The sequence below is a fragment of the Mercenaria mercenaria genome, chromosome 2 (assembly GCF_021730395.1).
Source record: "Mercenaria mercenaria strain notata chromosome 2, MADL_Memer_1, whole genome shotgun sequence".
Classification (NCBI taxonomy): domain Eukaryota; kingdom Metazoa; phylum Mollusca; class Bivalvia; order Venerida; family Veneridae; genus Mercenaria; species Mercenaria mercenaria.
This window is the reverse complement of record NC_069362.1, coordinates 119,719,579-119,744,466: the sequence shown is the minus strand read 5'-3', so window position 1 is coordinate 119,744,466 and position 24,888 is coordinate 119,719,579. Positions and strand designations below refer to the sequence as shown.

At 35.5% G+C, this 24,888-nt stretch overlaps 1 protein-coding gene across 6 annotated transcripts in view; it reads right to left on the bottom strand.

Moving 5' to 3' along the window:
- The window catches only part of LOC123565021 (paladin-like), a 319,425-nt gene that overhangs the window by 79,230 nt on the left and 215,307 nt on the right, over nucleotides 1-24,888 (bottom strand). For all 6 annotated transcript variants that reach the window (XM_053537674.1, XM_045359004.2, XM_053537676.1 and 3 more), the window contains one exon: nucleotides 6,115-6,190. In XM_053537674.1, coding sequence (XP_053393649.1) covers nucleotides 6,115-6,190 — 76 coding nt within the window. The remainder of the gene's footprint in view (nucleotides 1-6,114; nucleotides 6,191-24,888) is intronic.

Genomic DNA, 24,888 nt, shown 5'->3' with positions numbered 1-24,888 from the left:
AGACAATGTCATATTGAATTACCCTACAATACCACCTTGTCAGAAGAACAACTAGACAATGTCATATTGTATAACCTTTCAATACCGCTTTGTTAGGGGAATAAATAGACAATGTCATATTGTATACCAATGCATTACCACTTTGTCTGGGGAATAATTAGACAATGTCATTTTGTATACCAATGCATTACCACTTTGTCAAGGGAATAATTAGACAATGTCATATTGTATACCAATGCATTACCTCTTTGTCAGGGGAATAATTAGACAATGTCATATTGTATACCAATGCATTACCTCTTTGTCAGGGGAATAATTAGACAATGTCATATTGTATACCATAGCATTACCACTTTGTCAAGGAAACAATTAGACAATGTCATATTGTATACCCCTTCAATACCACTTTGTCAAGGGAATAATAAGCCAATGTCATACTGTATACCCCTGCATTATGACTTTGTCAGGGGAATAATAAGACATGTCATATCATAAACCTCTACAATACAATTTAGTTAGGGTAATAATTAGACAATATTATACTAAATACCCCAACAATACCACTTTATCAGGGGAATAGTTATACAATGTCATATTGTATACCCCTGCTTGTAACCACAGTGTCATGGGAATAATCAGTCATACTGGCCTGGTTCTTAGGCTCTTTTTACTGCAATGCTAGGACAGGACCAGAGAAAATGTCACACATAACTACACTTTATGGTGATCACATGTATAAAGCTTAATTGGAATCATTTTAAAAAGTGTGGAAGTATTTAACCCCACAAACTCCAATATTGTACCAATAGTACCAGTGTATTTGATTTGTTAAGTCCTAGGGCACTTAACATTTCAACATCTTATAAGAAGGTCCTTGAAGTGTGAAAGTACTTGTGCCACTACTTTATTGTATCTGACATCTCTTTTATTATCCCCTTCAAACATCATGCGTGTAAGTGGGTGCAGATATAAATACTAATAGCTATAAGATAGACCGGTAGAACTGACAGTTTTACAATAATAACTATATTGTCCTATGAAGCTCAGCTGGGCTATCTATGAATAGTTATGTCAGCTGGAGACATTGAATGATCCTTAATCCATCCCTTATAATGTGCTTTCAATCAATTTTTAAAGTAATCTCTGGTAAGAGTCCTAGAACTGCCACTTGTAGCTAAAAGCTTGATAAATGACCTTTGCAATTTCAGGAGAGTTTTGACAGCAAATACTGCTATCTTGACAAAGCTCCAAATACATCATTTTAAATATTGTAGATTGTATAATACTGGCAAAGTATCTATTTTCACAAATATTCGTGAATAACTCCAATTGTGCATTCAAAATATTTGTGAATATTATTTCTGCATCATGTCCTTAACCTTTACCCTTCTAAGTTTCTAAAAAGAACTGGTCTATCATTCAATTTGGGCAGCACCACTTCTTATTCAAAGGGGTGTTCACTGAAAATTTACTGACTGAATATAGCGAACAATGCAGACCATGATTAGCCTGCACTGGTCACCAGCAGGCTTAAGGCTATACACAAACACTCAGGTTTCGCGAACTCTTAATGTCACGAATAAGGCTGCCATGATGTCACTAAATAAAGCTCAGTCATAATTATATATACATGAACAACTTAATGACTCAATGGTACAATTGTTATGCAAATTTATGGTAATTTTATTGTTGAATTCCTTATGTCATTTACTCAAAGCTTAAAGAACGTAGTCTTGGATGGTTCCCTTTACAACTATTACACTAAAAAATATATTTGCATTTATAGTCACAAGACCAATATGTCCATAAATAACAAATCTGACTAATATAATGAGAGATACAAAGTTTTAGGCACTTTATGCATATTTTGACCAAGTCAAGAATAATAACTCTGGTCTTACTGAGTAAAAGCCAAAATAAAATCCAAGTGTGCAACTTCACATGATGAATAACATTTCTATTAAGTTTCATGACTGGAGGTCAAATAATATTTCCTATTAAATTAACACCTTAAAATATATAAAACTCACTAACCTTAAAATGTATGCTGAACCGAAAGATAGTGTCTGTAGTGCTGGCTAAGGATGCATGACACCTTATTTTACTTTATTTTCATTTCCTATTAAATTAATTCCTTAAAATATATAAAACTCATTACCTTAGGACTGCTACTTTAAAAATTAATATCAATACCTTAAAATGTGTGCAGGTTGCTGTCTGTGTAATGCTACCTTAAAAATAATACAGCTATCTTAAGATGAATTAAGGTTAATTATTTTAGTAAAAGGGGACATGCAGTTTTGTTTCAACAGTGCTACACCTTTAAAAACGTAAGTTCACCTTCAAAATTCTTGAATAATATAGTGAATAGTAGTCAGAACTGACAGAACTGTTAATTCTGAATTAATTTTGTATTATAATATTATCGGATTGTGATGGTGCTTGATGCATTAGTGTGGTAGTGCTCAACTAAAGTATAATTTACTTCATTTGAACATTCGGATGCGGCGACTGTGTTTACATTTAAATTTGGAATATTTGAATGGCACTTTTCTGCGTGCCAGTTCATTCATTTCATTATTACGGCTTGATGTTGCAAGATTCATGAATACAGGGTGAGGGTCCCTGTCTATAAGGGCCACGCCAACCTAAACAAATACATATGAAGTCAGTGACCTTAACCACTGGGCCACAGAGGTCCCCTTATCCTTAGAAGTTGGATTTACAGCTTAATAGGTTTTAGTTTATACAGATATGGATTTATATTAAAGTGCCTCTATTTTCTTCTTGGAAACCATAAAATGCACGGAAACCTTTCAATGTTTCTACTTTATAACTATGTTCTATATATATAATGTACAATCACAGTATGGCACTCTGTGAGAAAATGAGACAAACATTTTTACACTATAAGACTCCAGAGACATTAAATCACATTTAAGCACTCCCCTTAGACTGCTGATTATTGCAACATTCATAACTAGAAAGCATATTGATCCCGGTATATAAAAACAAGTATGAACATTTCAACAGTGAAACAATGGTAATGCAAGACAAATGAGCTCATAACTCAAGCTTCTGATTGGTTGTTCACAGCCCAAAATTGACCAATGGCAAGCTTACATTTTGAGACAGGTCTCCAAACTAAGTTTTACAAACTTGGACTCAGCATCTGATTGCATGCAACAACAACAAGATTTCATTCCAAGCCATATTTTCTACACTCTAGTTTTTTAACCTTGGAGCTTGCAGTGTCAAACACCTTTATTCTGAGACTATTTTCAACACTCAGGTGTTTTAACCTTGAAGCATGCACAGCCAAAAACTTTTGTTGTGAAATTATAATTATACTCTAGTTATTTAACCTTGGAGCTTGCAGTGTCAAACACCTTTATTCTGAGACTATTTTCAACACTCAGGTGTTTTAACCTTGAAGCATGCACAGCCAAAAACTTTTGTTGTGAAATCATAATTATACTCTAGTTATTTAACCTTGGAGCTTGCAGTGTCAAACACTTGTTCTGAGACTATTTTCAACACTATTTTCAACACTGGTGTTTTAACCTTGAAGCATGCGGAGCCAAAAACTTTTGTTTTGAGACTGTTTTCCATACTATTTTTTTAACCTCGAAGCATACAGTGTCTGTTGTGCATTAAAGTTGAGTTCTGAGACTGTTTTCTATACTCAAGTTTTTTAACCTTGGAGCTTGTATAGCAAAAAAAAAGAATATCACAGAAATAGGATTGAGATGAATAAGATAAGATGAATAAGATCTATTTCAATTAGTTTTACTGTTAACTTACTTACAGGATGTCTACTGACAGTGTTTAAACAATGCTGAGAGAGGTCAGTGCACTAGAAATGCAAAAGTCACACAAGAACTCTATGTACCATTACCTGACACTAAAGATAAACAAAAGCTGTCGCAAGACAGGAATGCTCCACTATTCAACAGCCAACAGGGGCACAATTTTGTAAAATGCTAAACAGAGTTATGGAATCTGTACTTTGCAAGCAATGTCATCACACATCAGGTTGTAGAATATTAAATGCTATGATAATTTTTTTATAGAAGCTGTGCAAAAATGAAAAACATGGAAAATTTCATATTTTGAAACTTTCAAAAACCAGAAAAATTGTAATAAACAGAAAACAAAGTAAACTAGAGATGTTTTTGAGAAAAGCGCATGTCTCCCACAACTGCCCCTATCAAAAATGTCTAGTTTCTCTTGATGGTTTAGACAAGTAGATCCAATTAGATGGTCTGGACGAGTGGATCTAATCAGCAATTCAAAGGCCATAAATCAAAAGTGCCTGGGCGGATTTGGCTAGTTATCGAACTTGGCTAAGGTCTTATGGCCAAATACATTTTTTTCAAATTTGGTGAAGAGTGGATGAGAAATGTTCAACTGAGAGAGCAGACAAGAGTAAAAAGGCAGATTTTTTGGTAACTGAAGGGCCGTAACTCCGAAATGCCTGGACCGATTTAGCTAGTTATCGAACCTGGCCGAGGTCTGATGGTCAAACACATTTTGTTCAAGTCTGGTGAAGATCGGATAAGAAATGTTCGACTTAGAGTGCGGACAAGAGTAAAAAGGCCAATTTTTCGGTAATTCAAGGGCCATAACTCCAAAATGCCTGAACCGATTTGGCTCGTTATCGAACTTGGCTGAGGTCTCACAGTCAGACACATTTTATTCAAGTTTGGTGAAGATCGGATGAGAAATGTTCGACTTAGAGTGCGGACAAGATTAAAAAGGCTGATTTTTGATAATTCAAGGGCCATAACTCCAATATGCCTGGACCGATTTGGCTAGTTATCGAACTTGGCCGAGGTCTTATGGTCAAACACATTTTGTTTAAGTTTGGTGAAAATCAGATGAGAAATGTTCAACTTAGAGTGCGGACAAGCTTTGTAACAGACAGACACACAGACAGACAGGAGTAAATCAATATGTCTCCCACACCACTATGTGGTGGGAGACATAACAAGGCAGTCTGAAAGACAGCTAAATCCCCTGCCATTGCTATGGATAGTGAAAGGGTAAAGCTTTGACCTTCAGCTGTGACCTTGACCTTGAACTGACATGGCTGACTCATGAATTCTGCACAATTTCTTGATGAGGTGATCATTTGACCAAAATTTAATGAAAATCCTTCAAGGGGTTTAGGAGATACAGAGCTCAAACCTTTGACTTTGAGTTGTGACCTTGACCTTGAGTTGACATGGCTGACTCATGAGTTCTTGATGAGGTGATCATTTGACCCAAGTTTGATGAAAATCTTTCAAGGGATTTAGGAGATACAGAATGGACACAAAATGGAAGGCTCAAACCTTTGATCCTAAGTTGTGACCTTGACCTTGAGCTGGCATGGCTGACTCATAAATTCTGCATATAATTTTGATGAGGTTATCATTTGACCCAAGTTTTATAAATTCCTTCAAGGGGTTTAGGAGATATAGAGCGGACACAAAATGGAAAGCTCAAACCTTTGACCTTGAGTTGTGACCTTGACCTTGAGCCGGCATAGCTGACTCATGAGTCTGCAAATCGCCTTGATGAGGTGATAATTTGACGCAAGTTTCATATGAATCCTTCAAGGGAATTAGGACAAACAGAGCAGACACAAAATGGAAGGCTCAAACCATTGACCCTCAGTTATGACCCTGACCTTGAACTGACATGACTGACTCATAAGTTCTGCACATCGCCTTGATGAGGTGATCATTTGACCCAAGTTTGATGAAAATCCTTCAAGGGGTGTAGGAGATATAGAGCGGACACAAAATGGAAGGCTCAAACCTTTCACCCTAAGTTGTGACCTTGACCTTGAGCCAGCATGGCTGACTCATGGGTTCTGCACATTGTCTTGATGAGGTGATCATTTGACCCAAGTTTTATAAAATTCCTTCAAGGGGTTTAAGAGATATAGAGCAGACACAAAATGGAAGGCTCAAACCTTTGATCTTGAGATGTGACCTTGACCTTGAGTCGACAAGGCTGACTCATGGGTTCTGCACATCGTCTTGATGAGGTGATCATTTGACCCAAGTTTCATGATTTGTGGTGGGGGATTAATAAATTCCGAACAAGAAAGGAAAGAACAGTTACCTGAGCAATAGAGATGAAATGGTCCACTTCTATATCAGGTGGGGCACCTTCTAGCGGGAAACACAGTCGACGATATCTGTAAATTAATAATGCAAAAATAAATTAATCACATACCTAATTTAGGAACACATCGAACTTAAATAGGTGAACTCCAACTGGCATTGTTTTGTTATGAAAAATAAGAATTCAATGACATTAAAAAGTCAAGCCTTGGTGGAAGTTGTAAAGGTGCAAACTATCTCATCTCTGCTTAATTCCAAACACATTCTCAAAACAATCAAGACACTGTTTAAATGTTTCTTATAGATGTAAATGGTTTTCAGAGACCAGGACCATTTAGGAACTGTTTGCATTAAAAAGTAGAAAACATACATGGTTACAATGTTATATAAATTACCCTCATTACATTTCCAAGAATAAAATTATTTGCAAAGCCATTAATTTAGCAACATTTTCCGCAGGAATTTAATGAATAGACAAAATTAATATCTGCTGCTTGCACACATTGGATGCATGCTGACGATAAAATTTCATGCTCCTCAACAAAACCAGGCCCCAGAATTCTTTGCAACTGTGGCGATATATTTGTCATTCTACCTAAATACTACTTATTTCCATAACTAGTCAAATGTGTGCAAGTAAAAACTCTTCACAAGTACAAAATTATCGCTATAATCCAGAAAGAATGTCTCCATTTTCCATGACACTGAAGCATAAATAATCACACTGGGTTCTGCAAATCGTATCAATGGACTCCAAAACTAGCTCATTATTAAATCACCTTGTGAGTTTGTGTAGTAAGAGTTTAATGCCATTTCAGTACTCGGTTATGACAATGAACGGAAGCCACAGAAAAAAGCTGACATTGCAAGGAAAGCGTAATGGGAATGTAAGTCCTTGCCTATGGGCTGTTTTTTTTTCGAATTTTGCTTACCACAAAAAAGACAACACTTCATTAATAAAGATAATACAGGTAAACCTGCTTTAGTGGTCACCTTTATTTAGCAACCACTTGCCTTAAGCAGTCACTCACTAACTTCCCTGGTCCCAAATGAACTTTCTGTTCTAATTTAAATTTATCTTTAGCAGCCACCTGTCTTAAACAGCTAAACTGTGTTGCTCCCTTGGATGGCTACTTAATACGGGTTTGTCTGTATAACTAAGAACACTGTGACAATACCACTAAGAATCTTCCCATTCTACCAGGTTGCAGATACTCTTACAAGAGAAAACAAGAGCTGTCACAGGAGATAGTGTGCTCAACTACTTCGATGCTGGATACTAGTAGTGAAATTGGGCACATCTGAGGGAGCTGGAGCTGTCATTGAAGTGTTAAATATTTCTAATGTGGATGAAGATATTGGACAATAGCTTATGTCTGTGTCAAAAGTATTAAGTAATAACAGAGGTAGGGATAAAGTGTATCAAAACACTAAGTATAAGAGGGACATAATTCATGGACATTTCTGCAAGAATAATGCAACATGTGTCAAATCATGTGACTAATTATGTGGAATAACTATTTTAAGTTTGAATCACATCTGTTTAGAAATAACTGGGAAAGAGCAAAAGTGCATCACAACTTGACCATGAAATTCTAAGTAAAAAGAGGGCATAAGTCATAACATTTTGGTGCCAGCATAATGGCCCTTGTGTCATATGATGTGGGTGATGATGTGGAACAAACATTTTAAGTTTGAAGCAAATCCATCTAGTAACAAGAGTTATGGTGAAAAAGCTTCAAAATTAAACTGAAATTCTTAGTAAAAAGGTGGATAATTCATTAAATATTGGTACAAGAGTTATGGCCCTTGTATCATATAATGTATGTGCTGATGTGGAACAACTATCTTAAGTTTGAAACAAATTTATTTGGTTATAACTGAGATAGAGAGAAGTGCATCAAAACTTTATCTTGAAGTTTTAAGTAAAAAGGGGGATACTTCATAAAATATTGGTGCCTAAGTTATGGCCTTTGTGTCAAATGATGTGGGTGATGATGTGGAACAACTATTTTAAGTTTGAATCAAATCTGTTAAATAATAACTGGGATAGAGTGAAAGTGCATCAAATCTTTAACCTGAATTCTAAGTAAAAATGGGGGGATAATTCATGAAATATCCAAGCAAGAGTTATGATTCTTGTGCCATATGATGTGGGTGATGATGAAGAATAACTATCTTAACAAATCCATCAAGTAATTACATAGATAAAGAGAAACTGCATCAAAACTTTAACCAAGGTGAGGACGTGGAAGGACGTCGACACCAACGCCAGGTCAAGTAGGACAGCTTTCCATACCTGGTATAGTCAAGCTAAAAATCTTTTTTTTTTTGCATATTTATTGCCATCACCTGAAGACATTAGAAAAATCTCCTTTCCTTTATGTTTTCTTTAAATTGCAACCAGATTCGAGTTACATCACCTAACCTGAACTCACATGATCTAACGGCAGTGTAATAACTTGAAATAACAAAGGCCAAATCCATACCTGTCTGAAAAAATTCTCTGGCATTTCATTTCGTTCTTCAATTTTCTGAAAACTTCAATTTCTGTACCTAATGGCAGGAGTAATCATGGTAACTAAACCCTCTAGGTATTGAGTAAACAGATTTTGCAAAATTAGATTTTCATTCCTGGGAGAATGCATTGTACTAATGCATAAGCTGAACATGGAACGAAAGAAAATCATTTGCCTTAATGCTTGGTTTTAAGTGAGATTTGTAACATATTCATAGAACATTTCAAATTGGACCATGGATATTGATTTATACAATATGTCTTTTTTATTCATCTGCTGCTCACAAAACTACAATAGCAGTAAATAGTGTTTGAATCAGTCCAAATTTCCAAAGTCTACAATGGCAGTAAACAGTGTTTGAATCAGTCCAAATTTCCAGTCTACAATGGCAGTAAACAGTGTTTGAATCAGTCCAACTTTCCAAAGTCTACAATGGCAGTAAACAGTGTTTGAATCAGTCCAACTTTCCAAAGTCTACAATGGCAGTAAACAGTGTTTGAATCAGTCCAACTTTCCAAAGTCTACAATGGCAGTAAACAGTGTTTGAATCAGTCAAAATTTCCAAAGTCTATAATAGCAGTGTATAGTGTACAAATCTATCAAAGTTTTCCAAAACTACAATGGCAATAAATAGTGTTTGAATCAGTCACGTTTATCCCACATCTACAATTCAAGTAAAACAGTGTCTGAATCTGTCAAATCCCAGTAAACAGTGTCTGAATCTGTCAAAGTTCCCAAGGTCTACAATCACAGTAAACAGTGTTTGAATCAGTCAAAGTTCCCCAAATCTACAATGGCAGTAAACAGTGTCTGAATCAGTCTGAGTTTCCAATGTCTACAATAGCAGTAAACAGTGTTTGTATCGGTCAAAGTTCTCGAGGTCTTCAACTGCAGTACACAGTGTCTGAATTAGTCCGTGTTTCCCATGTCCATACATGCCATATCTCCCGCCGGGAGGCTTTTTCTCCCGTATTTTCAGTATATCTCCCGGTCTTCCGCCGGGACATGAAAACCTCCCGTAAAAAAATAAATTCAGAAAAATAGTCCTCTGTCGAAAAATCGTATCTCGGACCCAATGTAGACCTTTAGAAAATACTTGAAATTCAATATCGAGTAGCCCGGACCGGAAATACACTTCAAACATAATTTTCATAGTTGTCTATAATCCCTAGCTTGTTTATCGAGAGATACACGCCTGAGGCATTAATTATCTTACCACCTACTGTCACCATCTGCAAACAATTAACCATTTAATCTTACCCGTAGGCAATTGTAAGGATGCGAGATTTTAGACTGATTCAATAAAATCAAAGCCACTGATCCGTAATTTTTCCAAACAAGATGTAAACCAGTCTTAAAATTACGTCATTTTACCGCCACCTGCCAAAGTGTACTTTCGTTTTCATTGACCTTAATATTTATCGGGAAACGCTCTTTTCCCGTATTTATCGAGCCATCAGAGAATGAGACTGGTTAGTGCCAACACCGAGTTTATGTTTCTCAATTTAAATACTTGCACAACATGCAAAAAATCGACAACAACTTAACAAAATTGGCGAATTAATGTCACACTACACAGAATTTCGGACAAACATGAATTCGGATAAATGAATTTTATGAAATAAATTGCAATTCATATTGCCCGAATAATTGACTGCTATTCCTTTGTGATATTGTCATGTTGCAATAATTAACAGGAGAACAATTCCCAGGCTAAATACATGTAAAGAAATGACTGCCCTTAAAAGACTGTTTTTACATGATATCTCTGCAATCTTTTGAGTATTGTATGCTTAAACATGTCAAAAAGATCACTCTCCCCAGATGCAGAAGCATCAACACATAAAGCAAAAACAAAGTTCCTGTTCAATCTTTCATGTAATTCTGAATTTCCTTGGATTAAGTTAAGTGCTATAAGTAATAATCATGCATTCTGTACACAACTGTTGGCTCCACTCATCAATTCAATGTAAAACAAGAGATCACAGAGTGATCTTGGCACCCACCAATGTGCCATTTTTGAGTGTTCCAAATTTCAAGACTTATTGACTAGCTCAAGGTCAAATTTCATTTCTGTACACAACACAAATCTATGCATGTGGTCCAAATTTGAAGCCTGTACCTTCAAAAATGTGAAAGTAGGTCACTAGGTCAATGTCAAGGTCAAAGTTTGTTTCGGTACACAAAACTATGCATGTGGTCCTAAATTTGAAGCCTAAAGCTACAGAAATGTGAAAGTAGGTCACTAGGTCAATCTTAAGGTCAAAGTTCATTTGGGTATACAAAACTATGCAAGTGGTCCAAATTTGAAGGCTGTAGCTTGAGAAATGTAAAAGTAGGTCACTAGGTCAAAATCCAGGTCAAATTTTACTTCAGAATACAAAACTATGCATGTGGTCCAAATCTGAAGCCTGTACCTTCAAAAATGTGAAAGTAGGTCACTAGGTCAATGTAAAGGTCAAAGTTTGTTTCGGTACACAAAACTATGCATGCGGTCCAAATTTGAAGGCTGTAGCTTGAGAAATGTAAAAGTAGGTCACTAGGTCAAAATCCAGGTCATATTTTATTTCGGAATACAAAACTATGCATGTGGTCCAAATATGAAGCCTGTACCTTAAAAATGTGAAAGTAGGTCACTAGGTCAATGTAAAGGTCAAAGGTCATTTCAGTACACAAAACTATGCAAGTGGTCCAAATTTGAAGGCTGTAGCTTGAGAAATGTAAAAGTAGGTCACTAGGTCAAAATCAAGGTCAAATTTTATTTCAGAATACAAAACTATGCATGTGGTCCAAATTTGAAGCCTGTACCTTCAAAAATGTGAAAGTAGGTTACTAGGTCAATGTCAAGGTCAAAGTTTTTTTCGGTACACAAAACTATGCATGTAGTCCAAATTTGAAGGCTGTAGCTTGAGAAATGTGAAAGTAGGTCACTAGGTCAAAATCAATGTCAAATTTCATTTTGAAACACAAAACTATGCATATGGTCCAAATTTGATGCCTGTACCTTCAAAAATGTGAAAGTAGGTCACTAGGTCAAAATAAAGGTCAAAGTTTTTTCCAGTGCACAAAATTATGCATGTGGTCCAAATTTGAAGGCTGTAGCTACAGAAATGTGAAAGTAGGTCACTAGGTCAAAATCAAGGTCAACTCATGTCAAGGTTCATCTTGCCACTCAAAAATATGCATGTTCACTAGGTCAAAATCAATGTCAAATTTCATTTTGAAACACAAAACTATGCATATGGTCCAAATTTGATGCCTGTACCTTCAAAAATGTGAAAGTAGGTCACTAGGTCAAAATAAAGGTCAAAGTTTTTTCCAGTGCACAAAATTATGCATGTGGTCCAAATTTGAAGGCTGTAGCTACAGAAATGTGAAAGTAGGTCACTAGGTCAAAATCAAGGTCAACTCATGTCAAGGTTCATCTTGCCACTCAAAAATATACATGTGGTCCAAATTTGAATGTTGTAGTTATGTAGTTATTGACAAGAACATTTTAAAAGCTTTTCCCTATATAAGTCTATATGAACCATGTGACCCCCGGGGCGGGGCCATTTTTGACCCTAGGGGGATAATTTGAACAAACTTGGTAGAGAACCACTAGATGATGCTACATTACAAGTATCAAAGCCCTAGGCTTTGTGGTTTGGACAAGAAGATTTTCAAAGTTTTTCCCTATATAAGTCTATGTAAACCATATGACCCCCTGGGCGGGGCCATATTTGACCCTAGGGGTATAATTTGAACAATCTTAGTTGAAGACCACTAGATGATGTCACATACAAAATATCAAAGCCCTAGGCCCTGTGGTTTTGGACAAGAGGTTATTCAAAGTTTTTCCCTATATAAGTCTATATAAACCATGTGACCCCCAGGGCGGGGCCATATTTGACCCCAGAGAAATAATTTGAATCATCTTGGTAGAGGACCACTAGATGATGCTTCATACCAAATATCAAAGCCCTAGGCTCTGTGGTTTTGGACAAGAAGGTTTTCAAAGTTTTTCCCTATATAAATCTATATAAATTATAGAAATAAACAAAGGGACATAACTCACTCATAAATTGTTGAACCAGTCTGATTTTCAGGGGGACACAACTAGGGTACCAATACATCATTCTGACAAAGTTTGGTCAAAATCCCCCCAGTAGTTTCTGAGGAGATGCGATAACGAGAAATTGTTAACGGACGGACGGACGGACGGACGGACGGACGGAATGACGGACGGACGGACGGACCATGGACGCAGAGTGATTTTAATAGCCCACCATCTGATGATGGTGGGCTAAAAAACTTGATGATTTTTTCATGAAAACGGCTATTTAGCGCGTAAAAAGTGAGCGAATAAAGGTCTCCCTTATTTTTACCCAAATCTCCCTTAAAAAAAGCCCTGCTGAGGCAAAACTCCCTTATTGACCGTCTGAAAATATGGCATGTATACATGTCTACAATGGCAGTAAACAGTGTTTGAATCAGTCAAAGTTCCCAAGGTCTATAATGGCAGTTAAAAGTGTTTGAATCAGTCAAATTTTTCCCATGTCTACAATTGCAGTAAACAGTGTCTGAATCAGTTCAAGTTTCCACAGTCAACAATGACAGTAAACAGTGTTTGATCAGTCAATGTTTCCAGAGTCTACAATGACAGTAAACTGATTCAATGTTTCCAGAGTCTACAATGACAGTAAACAGTGTTTGAATCAGTTCAAGACAAGTTTCCAAAGTTTACAATGGCAGTAAATAGTGTTTGAATCAGTCAATGTTTCCAGAGTCTACAATGACAGTAAACAGTGTCTGAATCAGTTCAATTTTCCAAAGTGAACAATGACAGTAAACAGTGTTTGAATCAGTCAATGTTTCCAGAGTCTACAATGACAGTAAACAGTGTTTGAATCAGTCAATGTTTCCAGAGTCTACAATGACAGTAAACAGTGTTTGAATCAGTCAATGTTTCCAGAGTCTACAATGACAGTAAACAGTGTCTGAATCAGTTCAAGTTTCCAAAGTCAACAATGACAGTAAACAGTGTTTGAATCAGTCAATGTTTCCAGAGTCTACAATGACAGTAAACAGTGTCTGAATCAGTTCAATTTTCCAAAGTGAACAATGACAGTAAACAGTGTTTGAATCAGTCAATGTTTCCAGAGTCTACAATGACAGTAATCAGTGTTTGAATCAGTCAATTTTTCCAGAGTCTACAATGACAGTAAACAGTGTCTGAATCAGTCAATGTTTCCAGAGTCTACAATGACAGTAAACAGTGTCTGAATCAGTCAATGTTTCCAGAGTCTACAATGACAGTAAACAGTGTCTGAATAAGTCAATGTTTCCAGAGTCTACAATGACAGTAAACAGTGTCTGAATCAGTTCAACTTTCCAAAGTCAACAATGACAGTAAACAGTGTTTGAATCGGTCAATGTTTCCAAAGTCTACAATGACAGTAAACAGTGTTTGAATCAGTCAATGTTTCCAAAGTCTACAATGACAGTAAACAGTGTTTGAATAAAAGTTTCCAGGGTCTACAATGACAGTAAACAGTGTTTTAATCAGTCAAAGCTCCCAAGTTCTTCAATGGCAGTAAATAGTGTTAGAATCAGTTAAATTTTTTCCACATCTACAATTACAATAAACAGTGTATAAATCAGTCAAAGTTCACAAAGTCTACAATGGCATAAACAGTGTTTAAATCAGTCAAAGCTCCCCAAAACTACAATGGCAGTAAAAGTGTTTAACTCAGTCAACGTTCCCCAAACCTACAATGGCAGTAGAAAGTGTTTAAATCAGTCAAAGTTCGCCAAATCTACAATGGCAGTAAATAGCGTTTAACTCAATCAAAATTCCCTAGGTCTATAATGGCAGTTAAAAATGTTTGAATCTGTCAAAGTTCCCATTTCTACAATGACAGTAAACAGTGTCTGAATAAGTCAAAGTTCCCCAAATCTACAATGGCAGGAAACAGTGTTTGAATCATTTTAAAGTTAACACAAGTTAAAGCATAGCAAAAGTTCCTTCTAGGGCACATCTATAAAAATATATAATGATCATCTTGTAAAATTTTGGTTGCAATGTCTGTTTTAAGTATTGATCAGGATCGGACACAAGAACAAGACCATTCTACCTTATTGACATTCTGTATCCCCACATCCCCACGTTTAAGCGCCCCGGGCGGGTGGGGTGCATTACATTTTGCACCAAGGGTGCATTTATTTCTGTACCAAATACAAAAAAAAACTAGAATTTTGAAAAAGAACTATGTTGTTTTCTACTACCGAAAAATGTCAAGTCCGTTATTTCCAAAATATTTATGCTAAAATAAATTAAGTTGTTAAATCCTACAACAAAGTAAGTCTGTTACCACTTTCAGTTGAGTAAATACGGCAATTAAGAAACACTGGCTATAAACATTGACCGTAGTGTACCATTTCATGCTGAATTTGTTGTGCACAATTAGAGGGTGCAATGGAGTTTGTTTTCACATAATGACCATGCATTCCAAGGTAATGATGTCTGTTAACCTTTGTGACAAATAAAATGTTTGGCATGTTTAAACAAGAGGGCCATGAAGGCCCTGTATCGCTCACCTGACCTACTGACCTAAAGATCATCAAGATTAACATTCTGACCAAGTTTCATTAATATATGGTCATAAATGTGGCCTCTAAAGTGTTTTCTAGCTTTTCCTTTGATTTGACCCAGTGACCTAGTTTTTGACCCTACATGACCCAGATTCCAACTTGACCTAAAGATCATCAAGATTAACATTCTGACTAAGTTTCATGAAGATACAGTCATAAATGTGGCATCTAGAGTGTTAACAAGCTTTTCCTTTGATTTGACCTAGTTTTTGACCCCATCTGACAAAGATTTGAACTTGACCTATAGATAATCAAGATTAATATACAGACCAAGTTTCATTAAGATATGGTCATAAATGTGGCCTCTACAGTGTAAACTAGCTTTTCCTTTGATTTGACCTGGTGATCTAGTTTTTGACCCTACATGAACCAGATTCAAACTGGACCTTGAGATCATTAAGATTAACATTCTGACCAAGTTTCATGAAGATATAGTCATAAATGTGGCCTCTAGAGTGTTAATAAGCTTTTCCTTTGATTTGACCTAGTGACCTAGTTTTTGACCCCACCTGACCCAGATTTGAAATTGATTATAGATCATCAAGATTAACATTCTGACCAAGTTTCATGAAGATACAGTCATAAATCTGGCTTCTACAGTGTTTTCAAGCTTTTCCTTTGATTTGACCTGGTGACCTAGTTTTTGACCCCGGTTGATCCAATATCAAATTCGTCCAAGATTTTATTGAGGGTAACATTCTGACCAAGCTTCATTAAGATTGGGCCCAAACTGTGACCTCTAGAGTGTTAACAAGCTTTTCCTTTGATTTGACCTGGTGACCTAGTTTTTGACCCCAGATGACCCAATATCGAACTCGTCCAAGATTTTATTGAGGGTAACGCTCTGACCAAGTTTCATTAAGTTTGGGCAAAAATGGTGACCTCTAGAGTGTTAACAGTCAAATTGTTGACGACAGATGACTGAAGACGGACGACCACAAAAGCTCACCTTTGAGCACTTCATGCTCAGCTAAAAAGCCACTTTTCCATCCTGGGGTATAGTAATATGTAATCTGCAGAGCGCGTTTAGTCAGAAAGTCACCTCAATTTGGAAAGAATAATTTTAACATCAGAGGTTATTTCTAAGGCCACTGAGTTTCATTTGCCAGCTTGTAATAACAACAGCTTTCTAGGTCAGTTGCTCAGTCAAGTGAGACTTACCAATTTAAAATGTTCCTTCAAGAGAAGGAACAACAAGTTTACACAAATTAATCAGCACAAAACTGGGCTGATCATCAATTATGACTAAATTAAAATGTATCAATTAAGGTAAAAAAAACTTGTCTTAACTGCTATCTTTTCAGACTAAGAACAATGAAAATTCTCTGGTGTTTGGCTGATTTTCAATATAATGGTACACAATATGCCTCCCATCAAATGTGGAAACAAAATTTTAACACTGCCTTTTTAAGGAGTATTTAGGGATAGGGTGATTGTTTAATAGTTATGGCTGGAAGTTCCAGAGTGTTTACCCTTTGCTGTCATGGATTTCTCCTTGGGCTCAAGCTTTGATAAAGCACTGCAGCGCAAAACTGAAGTCACTGACCTAGAAGCACTTGCTGACATTTGACAAATGGACCCCATCATATGATGCTGAATTACAGCAAAAAAAGCAACAAATGTCACTGTTGGCTAAAATAAATAAGCAGTCAAAAACCAATTTATGTTGTCATGGCAACACAATAATAAAACATGATATTTTGATAGAACATACTGATCAAGCTAATCAGAAAAGCTAATTAAGTCAGAACTGCAGTGTTATCAACTTTGCTTCCTGTTTTATATACAGGGTGTGACAAAAATTCCTTCTCATTACATGGAAATGGGAAAACTATATCATTCCAGTCTTGATGACTTAATAGCTTACCTCAGGCTTCATAGAAATATATTTATAGTCGTTTCAATAACAACTTATTAAACTAAATTTCAATCTGGTAACTAAAGCACCTTATTAAGCTGACAAAAAATGAATTTTTTTTGCATCTCTGACGATACACATAAAGATGTCACTGCTTTTGCTTTTACCAAGAACGAATATTTCATTTAATGCAATTTCATACTTTCGTATTATAAACACAACATGTATTGTTAGAAATGTAAGAAAAATGTAGACAGTTTTATTAAATTTTGTTTGAGAACATGCATCAGGCATTCTTTTCAAAACAAGTGTTAAAGTTGTTAATCTCATTCTCTGACATTTAAATGCTATTTTTAGCCAGACCCCATTTTGAAGTTTTACCCCAAAAGATAAATAATTTAACAACTTTAACAATATGATAAGATATTCAAATGTTCATTGCAATTCATGTATTTTTGAATGCTATTACATATCCATATAAGTCATGTATTCTCGATAAATAACATCCAGAGACAAAAGTGATAAGTTTAACAGACAAAAGTGATATGTTTATTGCTTTCTTTTTAATATCATATACATATGAATAATTATATTCATGTGTTGTTTTTTTTTAAGTCCTGCTAAAAAGAACTGGTTATTTCATGTTGAAACACTGTACCTGCTTGGACTTTTGTAACACCCTGTTAAATACTAATAAACTTTGATAATGTGGCAGTTGACCTAAATCCAATTGCCACTGTTTATTTTCCAATACAGGTAAATCCAATATTTGCTTTACAATAGATCTATGACAGACTACTTTGAACACCCCTGGACTTACTGGACTCAACTGCCACACTGTCAAAGTTTATTAGTACACTAAAATTCCTCTTAATGTAACTAAAATATCCAATTCTACTTTACAGACAATCGATTATTTTCTGTTACTACATGCAAACATCTTTTCTTTATCATTCTAAAACAGAATGTAAAGGTTTTTTTTTGTTATTCTGTTTACGAAATATAAACAACTTATTCACCCAGATTGAAATTTTCTTGATGCAAATTCAAATTTTTCGCAAAATTTATCACTTAATTATCATTCTGAATAAACCACAAAATGCTTTTAAAGGGGGAATATTTATTGTTTACAAAATATCAATAACTCTAGATGTCCCAAAAGGAAATTTCTCAAAAGGAAATTTGTTATTTCATGAAATATTTATGAATTGCGAGATCAAAACACTTCCCAGATATTAAAGGCATTAATGTTTAAAAGACAAGCTTCCAGCATTTTTTTTTCCTCCAAAATTAAGAAATTACTTTTATTTGCGACTAACTCTTCATACAAGAGACTCACTATCTCACCAACTCATTTTCAAATGATCAATGAACATGAGTGCCAGAATGTCACAAAATACGCCCATCTAAATATTCAGTTATGTAAAGGCCATAATCCAAGAGTGCCTGGGGCACTTTGGGTGGTTATCGAACTTGGCCGAGATATTATGCCCAAAAACATTGTCACCAAGTCTGGTGAAGATCAGATAAAAACTGTTCGACTTAGAGAGTGGACAAGGCTAAATTGGCAGATTTTTTAGTAATTCAAGGGCCGTAATCAAAGTGTGCCTAGGGCGATTTGGGTGGTTATCGAACTTGGCCGAGATATTATGCCCACAAACATTTCAGCTTGGCAAGTTTGGTGAAGATCGGATGAAAAGTCTTTGACTTAGAGAGCTGACAAGGCTAAACTGGCAGTTTTTCGAGTAATTCAAAGGCCATAATCCAAGGGCACCTGGGGGATTTGGGTGTTTATCGAACTTGTCCTAGATATTATGCCCACAAACATTGTCAGCAAAATTAGTAAAGATCGAATGAAAACTGTCTGACTTAGAGAGCGGACATGCTTTTGGATGCCGACCGCCCGCCGCCTTTTAGAGATGGGCGTATAAAAAGTCGAAAGTTTATTGTCCAGACAAAATCTGAAATGATATCAAAACTAATATGATTCTAAAGTTTTCTCAAATGCCCTATAATCTTCAGAAAATCTACTTTAAAACTTTAAACTTGTTGTGTCATAGAGAAAATAAAAATCTTCACGAGGCATAAAAAAAAACTGTTTGTTTCCGGTATCCCAACCTATCCTAAATTTTTGGCCCTACCCTAAATGTTTTTATGGCCTTGGAGGATAATTTTTTCAACTTTTTGACAAAGGCATAACCCCCTTATTTGTGTTCATTTTTTGACACAAAAACAATTTCCGAAAAGTCTCCCTTAATAAAAAAAAATTCCCCCCCCCCCCCCCCCCAAAAAAAATTTTTGACCTACCTACCCTAAATTTTTTGAGCATGTTACCGGAAACAAAGAATTTTTTTTTTAGGCCTGACATAACTTTTTTCAAGATTTTAAGAAACACTCACTTAATTTTTAATATTTTAGGCAGACCACAGCTGTATTGCAAACTGATCAACATTGCCAAGTTTTGAACCGACACAGCAGAAGATCTGTTTTATGAGTTTTTTTTTCATTGGTCTGCATCTATCATAATTACATCTTCTAAAAAAAAATTTTGATCATGCAACTGATAAATGTTTTATCTGTTTTTGTTAAAGTGTAAGAAACCAGCTCAAATTAAATTTGACGTTTGTCAGCAAAATATATATAATTACTGAATTATTGTGGGATGTAAATATGAATAACACCGAGTAATTTATAATACTTTATCCTGACAACAAATGTATGTCTGATCTAAAAAAGTTGATTCTAAGAATTTAAGACCATAATATGGCATTATTAACTTCTGCCATGTTCTAATATCTTTTTCACACAAAAAAAAGCAAAAAAAAAAAGACGGTCATTCAAAATATAATGCAACAATTGCTATAAATTCTTTACAGTGAGCAAATGCAACATTTTAATAAACTATTTCATTTCGACTTGAGATGGTAAAAAGTCATATAAGGTCAATGCCCAAAAAACAAGACTATTAGAACTTCTCTGTATTTTCATGTATACTGTCATCTATATAAAAATACTTTCATTTATAGTCTAAATTACACCTACGAGCTGTGATAAAACGAAAAAACTAGAGCGCTTTTGGAAAAGTGCATGTCTCCCACAACCGCCTATCTCTAGATTGGCATTCTTTCCATTATGTATCTGAGTCAACCATGCACAAGACTATCAAGCATCAGTATTTGTATTAAAGGCCATAATTCTGAAGTCCTGGCCGATTTGGCTAGTTATCGAATTGGCCAAGAACATTATTGCAAACAAATTTTTATAAGTTGTGAGATCTATGAGAATTTGTTTACTAGATGCAGACAAAATTTGCGCAGACGGACACACACATGATGGACACACACACACACACACAGACAGCAGTAAATCAATATATCATAAAATTATTTCAAATGATACCATGCTATATTTCTGTCATAAAATATTTCTTTAATACGTTTACATAGCAACATCTCTGATATGAGTGTCAGCTAGTAACAGATTTTTTTTTTCAAAGAAATTATCAGCTGAATATTTTAAAAATGATTGCACTGATAAGCAATGAAATTGTTTGTTTTGGCTTTGCATAAATTTGACAGTATTTCAGTTGTAATCGGCAGTTTAACCCAGAGTAACCAAGTACCGTTCTGTACCAGAAATTTCAAGTTTTGCAAGTAATTGCCAACTACTTCACATCAATCAGAGGTGAAGGACAAACAATTTTAGACACAAAGTCTTTAATCAATATCAGAGATGCTGGCTAAACTGTCCCAAGACTGCCTCTCCTACTGACTAAAGGGGCAGATCAAGCAATGAAAAAGAAAGTGTGTGCAAATACAATGCCCTTTTTCTTCTAAGCTTTCAAACTGCTCTAAGACAAGTATGGAAAACAGCATTTCATATGCAAATGTTGTTTTCAAAAATCAATAATGCAAATTTGGTCATTTTTTATTTCTCGCTAGCTGTGAAAATATTGCAGTCAGTGGACCCAATGTATTGTTACCCCAAATTCCTATGAAATAATTAATGCATAGAATCCATCTTGCTTCATGTCTTTCCTTGAAATCGCAAAAAGCTTAGCTATAAATTTTACAATATACTTTAAGGATATTAAATTATATTAAATGACTTTTTCCCAGACAATATCTTTTATCTTTTCAATTTAAGTCAACATGTCGCCTTACATCAATATCGGCTTTCTTACCAGTCTAAAATGTATTATTGAAACTTATCGAGTACAAACCGAATAAATACAAATTTTGTTTCTCTCAGACAATGCTGAATAAATTGTGAGATTCAAGTGATTTAACAAAGCAATATTGTTTTTCTTTTTGCAATGATGTATTTTGTTTTGCAATGGATAGTTTTCTGTTTGCGAAAATCCCATAGAAATACTGAGCTGATAAAGCTTTCTTTCGATCCATGCCCTTATGGCAGTGTATGTAACCATATATTATTTTGTAACTGTCGTAAAGAAGACAGCGCATTCATACAAAGAGACCTCACACAGTCTGCACCATAAAGAACTTACCAGACATTTCATGTTTAAGAACAAGATAAACTTTGTGGTCAAGTAATTCATAAAATGGGATCCATAAGTGGATGCTAACAACTTTTATGAGCAGAAATATACTGAAAAGTAGAATAGCAAATCATAAATCATAGGATAATGTCTATGAAAGGAAGAAAATGCCATTGTTAATTTTCCTGTTTTGTATTATATGACAAAATAAATCAATTACAATCTGCAGACTAAACATTTTAAATATTGTTATCAGATGATCTTTTGGAACTGTTCTGAATATTATGTAAAAAAAATATATTAATTCTGGCTATTTCCCATTTCTATCACTAAAAAAAGTTATTATTGTTTAAATTGGGTCACAAATCATTCTGACACCATGTTTTCAAGATGAAAACAAACAATTCACTACATGAACAGAACAGAATTACTACCCATTAAGAAAATGTTTCCCCTTTGCCAGTTTGCAGTCGTTTACTTGTGAAACACTTCAAACACCTATTTACCCTCAGTGGTCATATTACATGTCTTGAAGCTTACTCTGCATGTTATCGGGAGTTGTGCGTGTACAGTTATAAGTGGAGTTTTATCGCTAAGTATGTTGCAAACACCCAGTTAGGCCTAAACTATATTTTTGTTTGTTCATTAAAATATTTTTATCTTGTATCATCCTGTCAAATTTGTAGTCTTGCTATATCTTTTTTTTTTTTCTTGAAAAATTAAAAACACTTTGAATTTTCTTTGAGTCAAGATACTTTAACATTCAGTCAGCAGGCTTTTCAGATTTTGGTCAAACTTACAACTGTAAGAATTTGTAGACAAATTCTTCTGATGGTGTAAACCCACAGTCAACTTTGGATGTATTTACAAAATCCCTACATAGGAAGTGGTTGTGACCAATATTTGGACTTCTATATTGAGGCCATTACACAAGAAATTTTAAGTTCTGTTTCCGATAAACGCAAGCATACAAATGTTTCCCAAGATGAACTTGCATACTTAAAGGGCCTGTCTCATGACCGAAGTATAATTATCAAACAAGAGATCACAGAGTGATCTTGGCGCCCACCAATGTGCCATTTTTGAGAATTCCAAATTTTAAGACTTACTGACTAGCTCAAGGTCAAATTTCATTTCCGTACAAAACACTGTGCATGTGGTCAAAATTCGAAACCTGTAGCTTGAGAAATGTGAAAGTAGGTAACTATATCAATTTCAAGGACAAAGTGGTCCAAATTTGAAGGCTGTAGCTTGAGAAATGTGAAAGTAGGTCACTAGGTCAAAATCAAGGTCAAATTTTATTTTGGAACACAGAACTATGCATGTGGTCCAAATTTGAGGCCTGTACCTTCAATAATGTGAAAGTAGGTCACTAGGTCAATGTAAAGGTCAAAGTTTGTTTCGGTACACAAAATTATGCATGTGGTCCAAATTTGAAGGCTGTAGCTTGAGAAATGTGAAAGTAGGTCAATAGGTCAAAATGAAGGTCAAATTTCATTTCGGAACACAAAACTATGCATGTAGTCCAAATTTGAAGGCTGTAGCTTGAGAAATGTGAAAGTAGGTCACTAGGTCAAAATCAAGGTCAAATTTTATTTCGGAACACAGAACTATGCATGTGGTCCAAATTTGAAGCCTGTACCTTCAAAAATGTGAAAGTAGGTCACTAGGTCAATATCAAGGTCAAAGTTTATTTCAGTGCACAAAACTATGCATGTGGTCCAAATTTGAAGGTTGTAGCTACAGAAATGTGAAAGTAGGTCACTAGGTCAAAATCAAGGTCAACTCATGTCAAGGTTCATCTTGCCACTTAAAACCATACAGGTGGTCCAAACTTGAATGTTGTAGGTTATTGACAAGAAGATTTTAAAAGCTTTTCCCTATATAAGTCTATATAAACCATGTGACCCCCAGGGCGGGGCCATAATTGACCCTAGGGGAAGATTTGAACAAACTTGGTAGAGAACCACTAGATGATGCAACATTACAAATGCCAAAGCCCTAGGCTTTGTGGTTTGGACAAGAAGATTTTCAAAGTTTTTCCCTATATAAGTCTATGTAAGCAATGTGACCCCCGGGGCGGGGCCATATTTGACCCTAGGGGAATAATTTGAACAATCTTAGTAGAAGACCACTAGATAATGTCGCATACAAAATATCAAAGCCCTAGGCCCTGTGTTTTTGAATAAGAGGTTTTTCAAAGTTTTTCCCTATATAAGTCTATATAAACCATGTGACCCCCGGGGCGGGGCCATATTAGACCCCAGGGAAATAATTTGAATCATTTTGGTAGAGGACCACTAGATGATGCTTCATACCAAATATCAAAGCTCTAGGATCTGTGGTTTTGGACAAGAAGATTTTCAAGTTTTTCCCTATATAAATCTATGTAAATTATAGAAATAAACAAAGGGCCATAACTCACTAAAGAATTGTTGAACCAGTCTGATTTTCAGGGGGACACAACTAGGGTACCAATACATCATTCTGACAAAGTTTGGTCAAAATCCCCCCGGTAGTTTCTGAGGAGATGCGATAATGAGAAATTGTTAACGGAAGGACGGACGTCGGACCACGGACGCAGAGTGATTTGAATAGCCCACCATCTGATGATGGTGGGCTAAATAGCTGATAAATCTGGTTCAGTAGTAGTTATGAATAGAGAAGACTATGTTAAAGAAGTTCAACGGCAATTGGATAATGATCAATATTATGAGAAGGTACAAACTGACTTCTCACCTGCAGCTGTTCAGAACGTTATCAAATGTATCGAAGAAATTGAAAACATCGAACCTAACATTAGGAATGAATTTGATGTTTTTCCAGAAAATCTGAGGACACCACATTTTTACATACTGCCAAAAGTACATAAAACATTGGATGATAATCTACCTCTTGGATACCCTGGCCAACCTATTGTGTCTGCATATGATTCATGCACGGATCATATATCTAAATACGTTGACCATACTCTGCAACCATTTGTGCAGTCCCTGCCGTCATATATAAAAGACACAAATGATTTTATTACAAAGCTTAAACAGCATAAACTAAGCAACCATAAAACATTTCTAGTTACATTGGATGTTAATTCTTTGTATACAAATATCCCACACACTGAAGGTATAGAAGCATGCAAATATTTTTTGGAAAATAGTAACTACAATGAAACACCGCTCGCTCGAGCATCGATGACTCGAGCACCCGGGCTCGCTTGAGCAATTCATGTGGTCCAGCCCGATTTCCTTCTATGTGAAATTA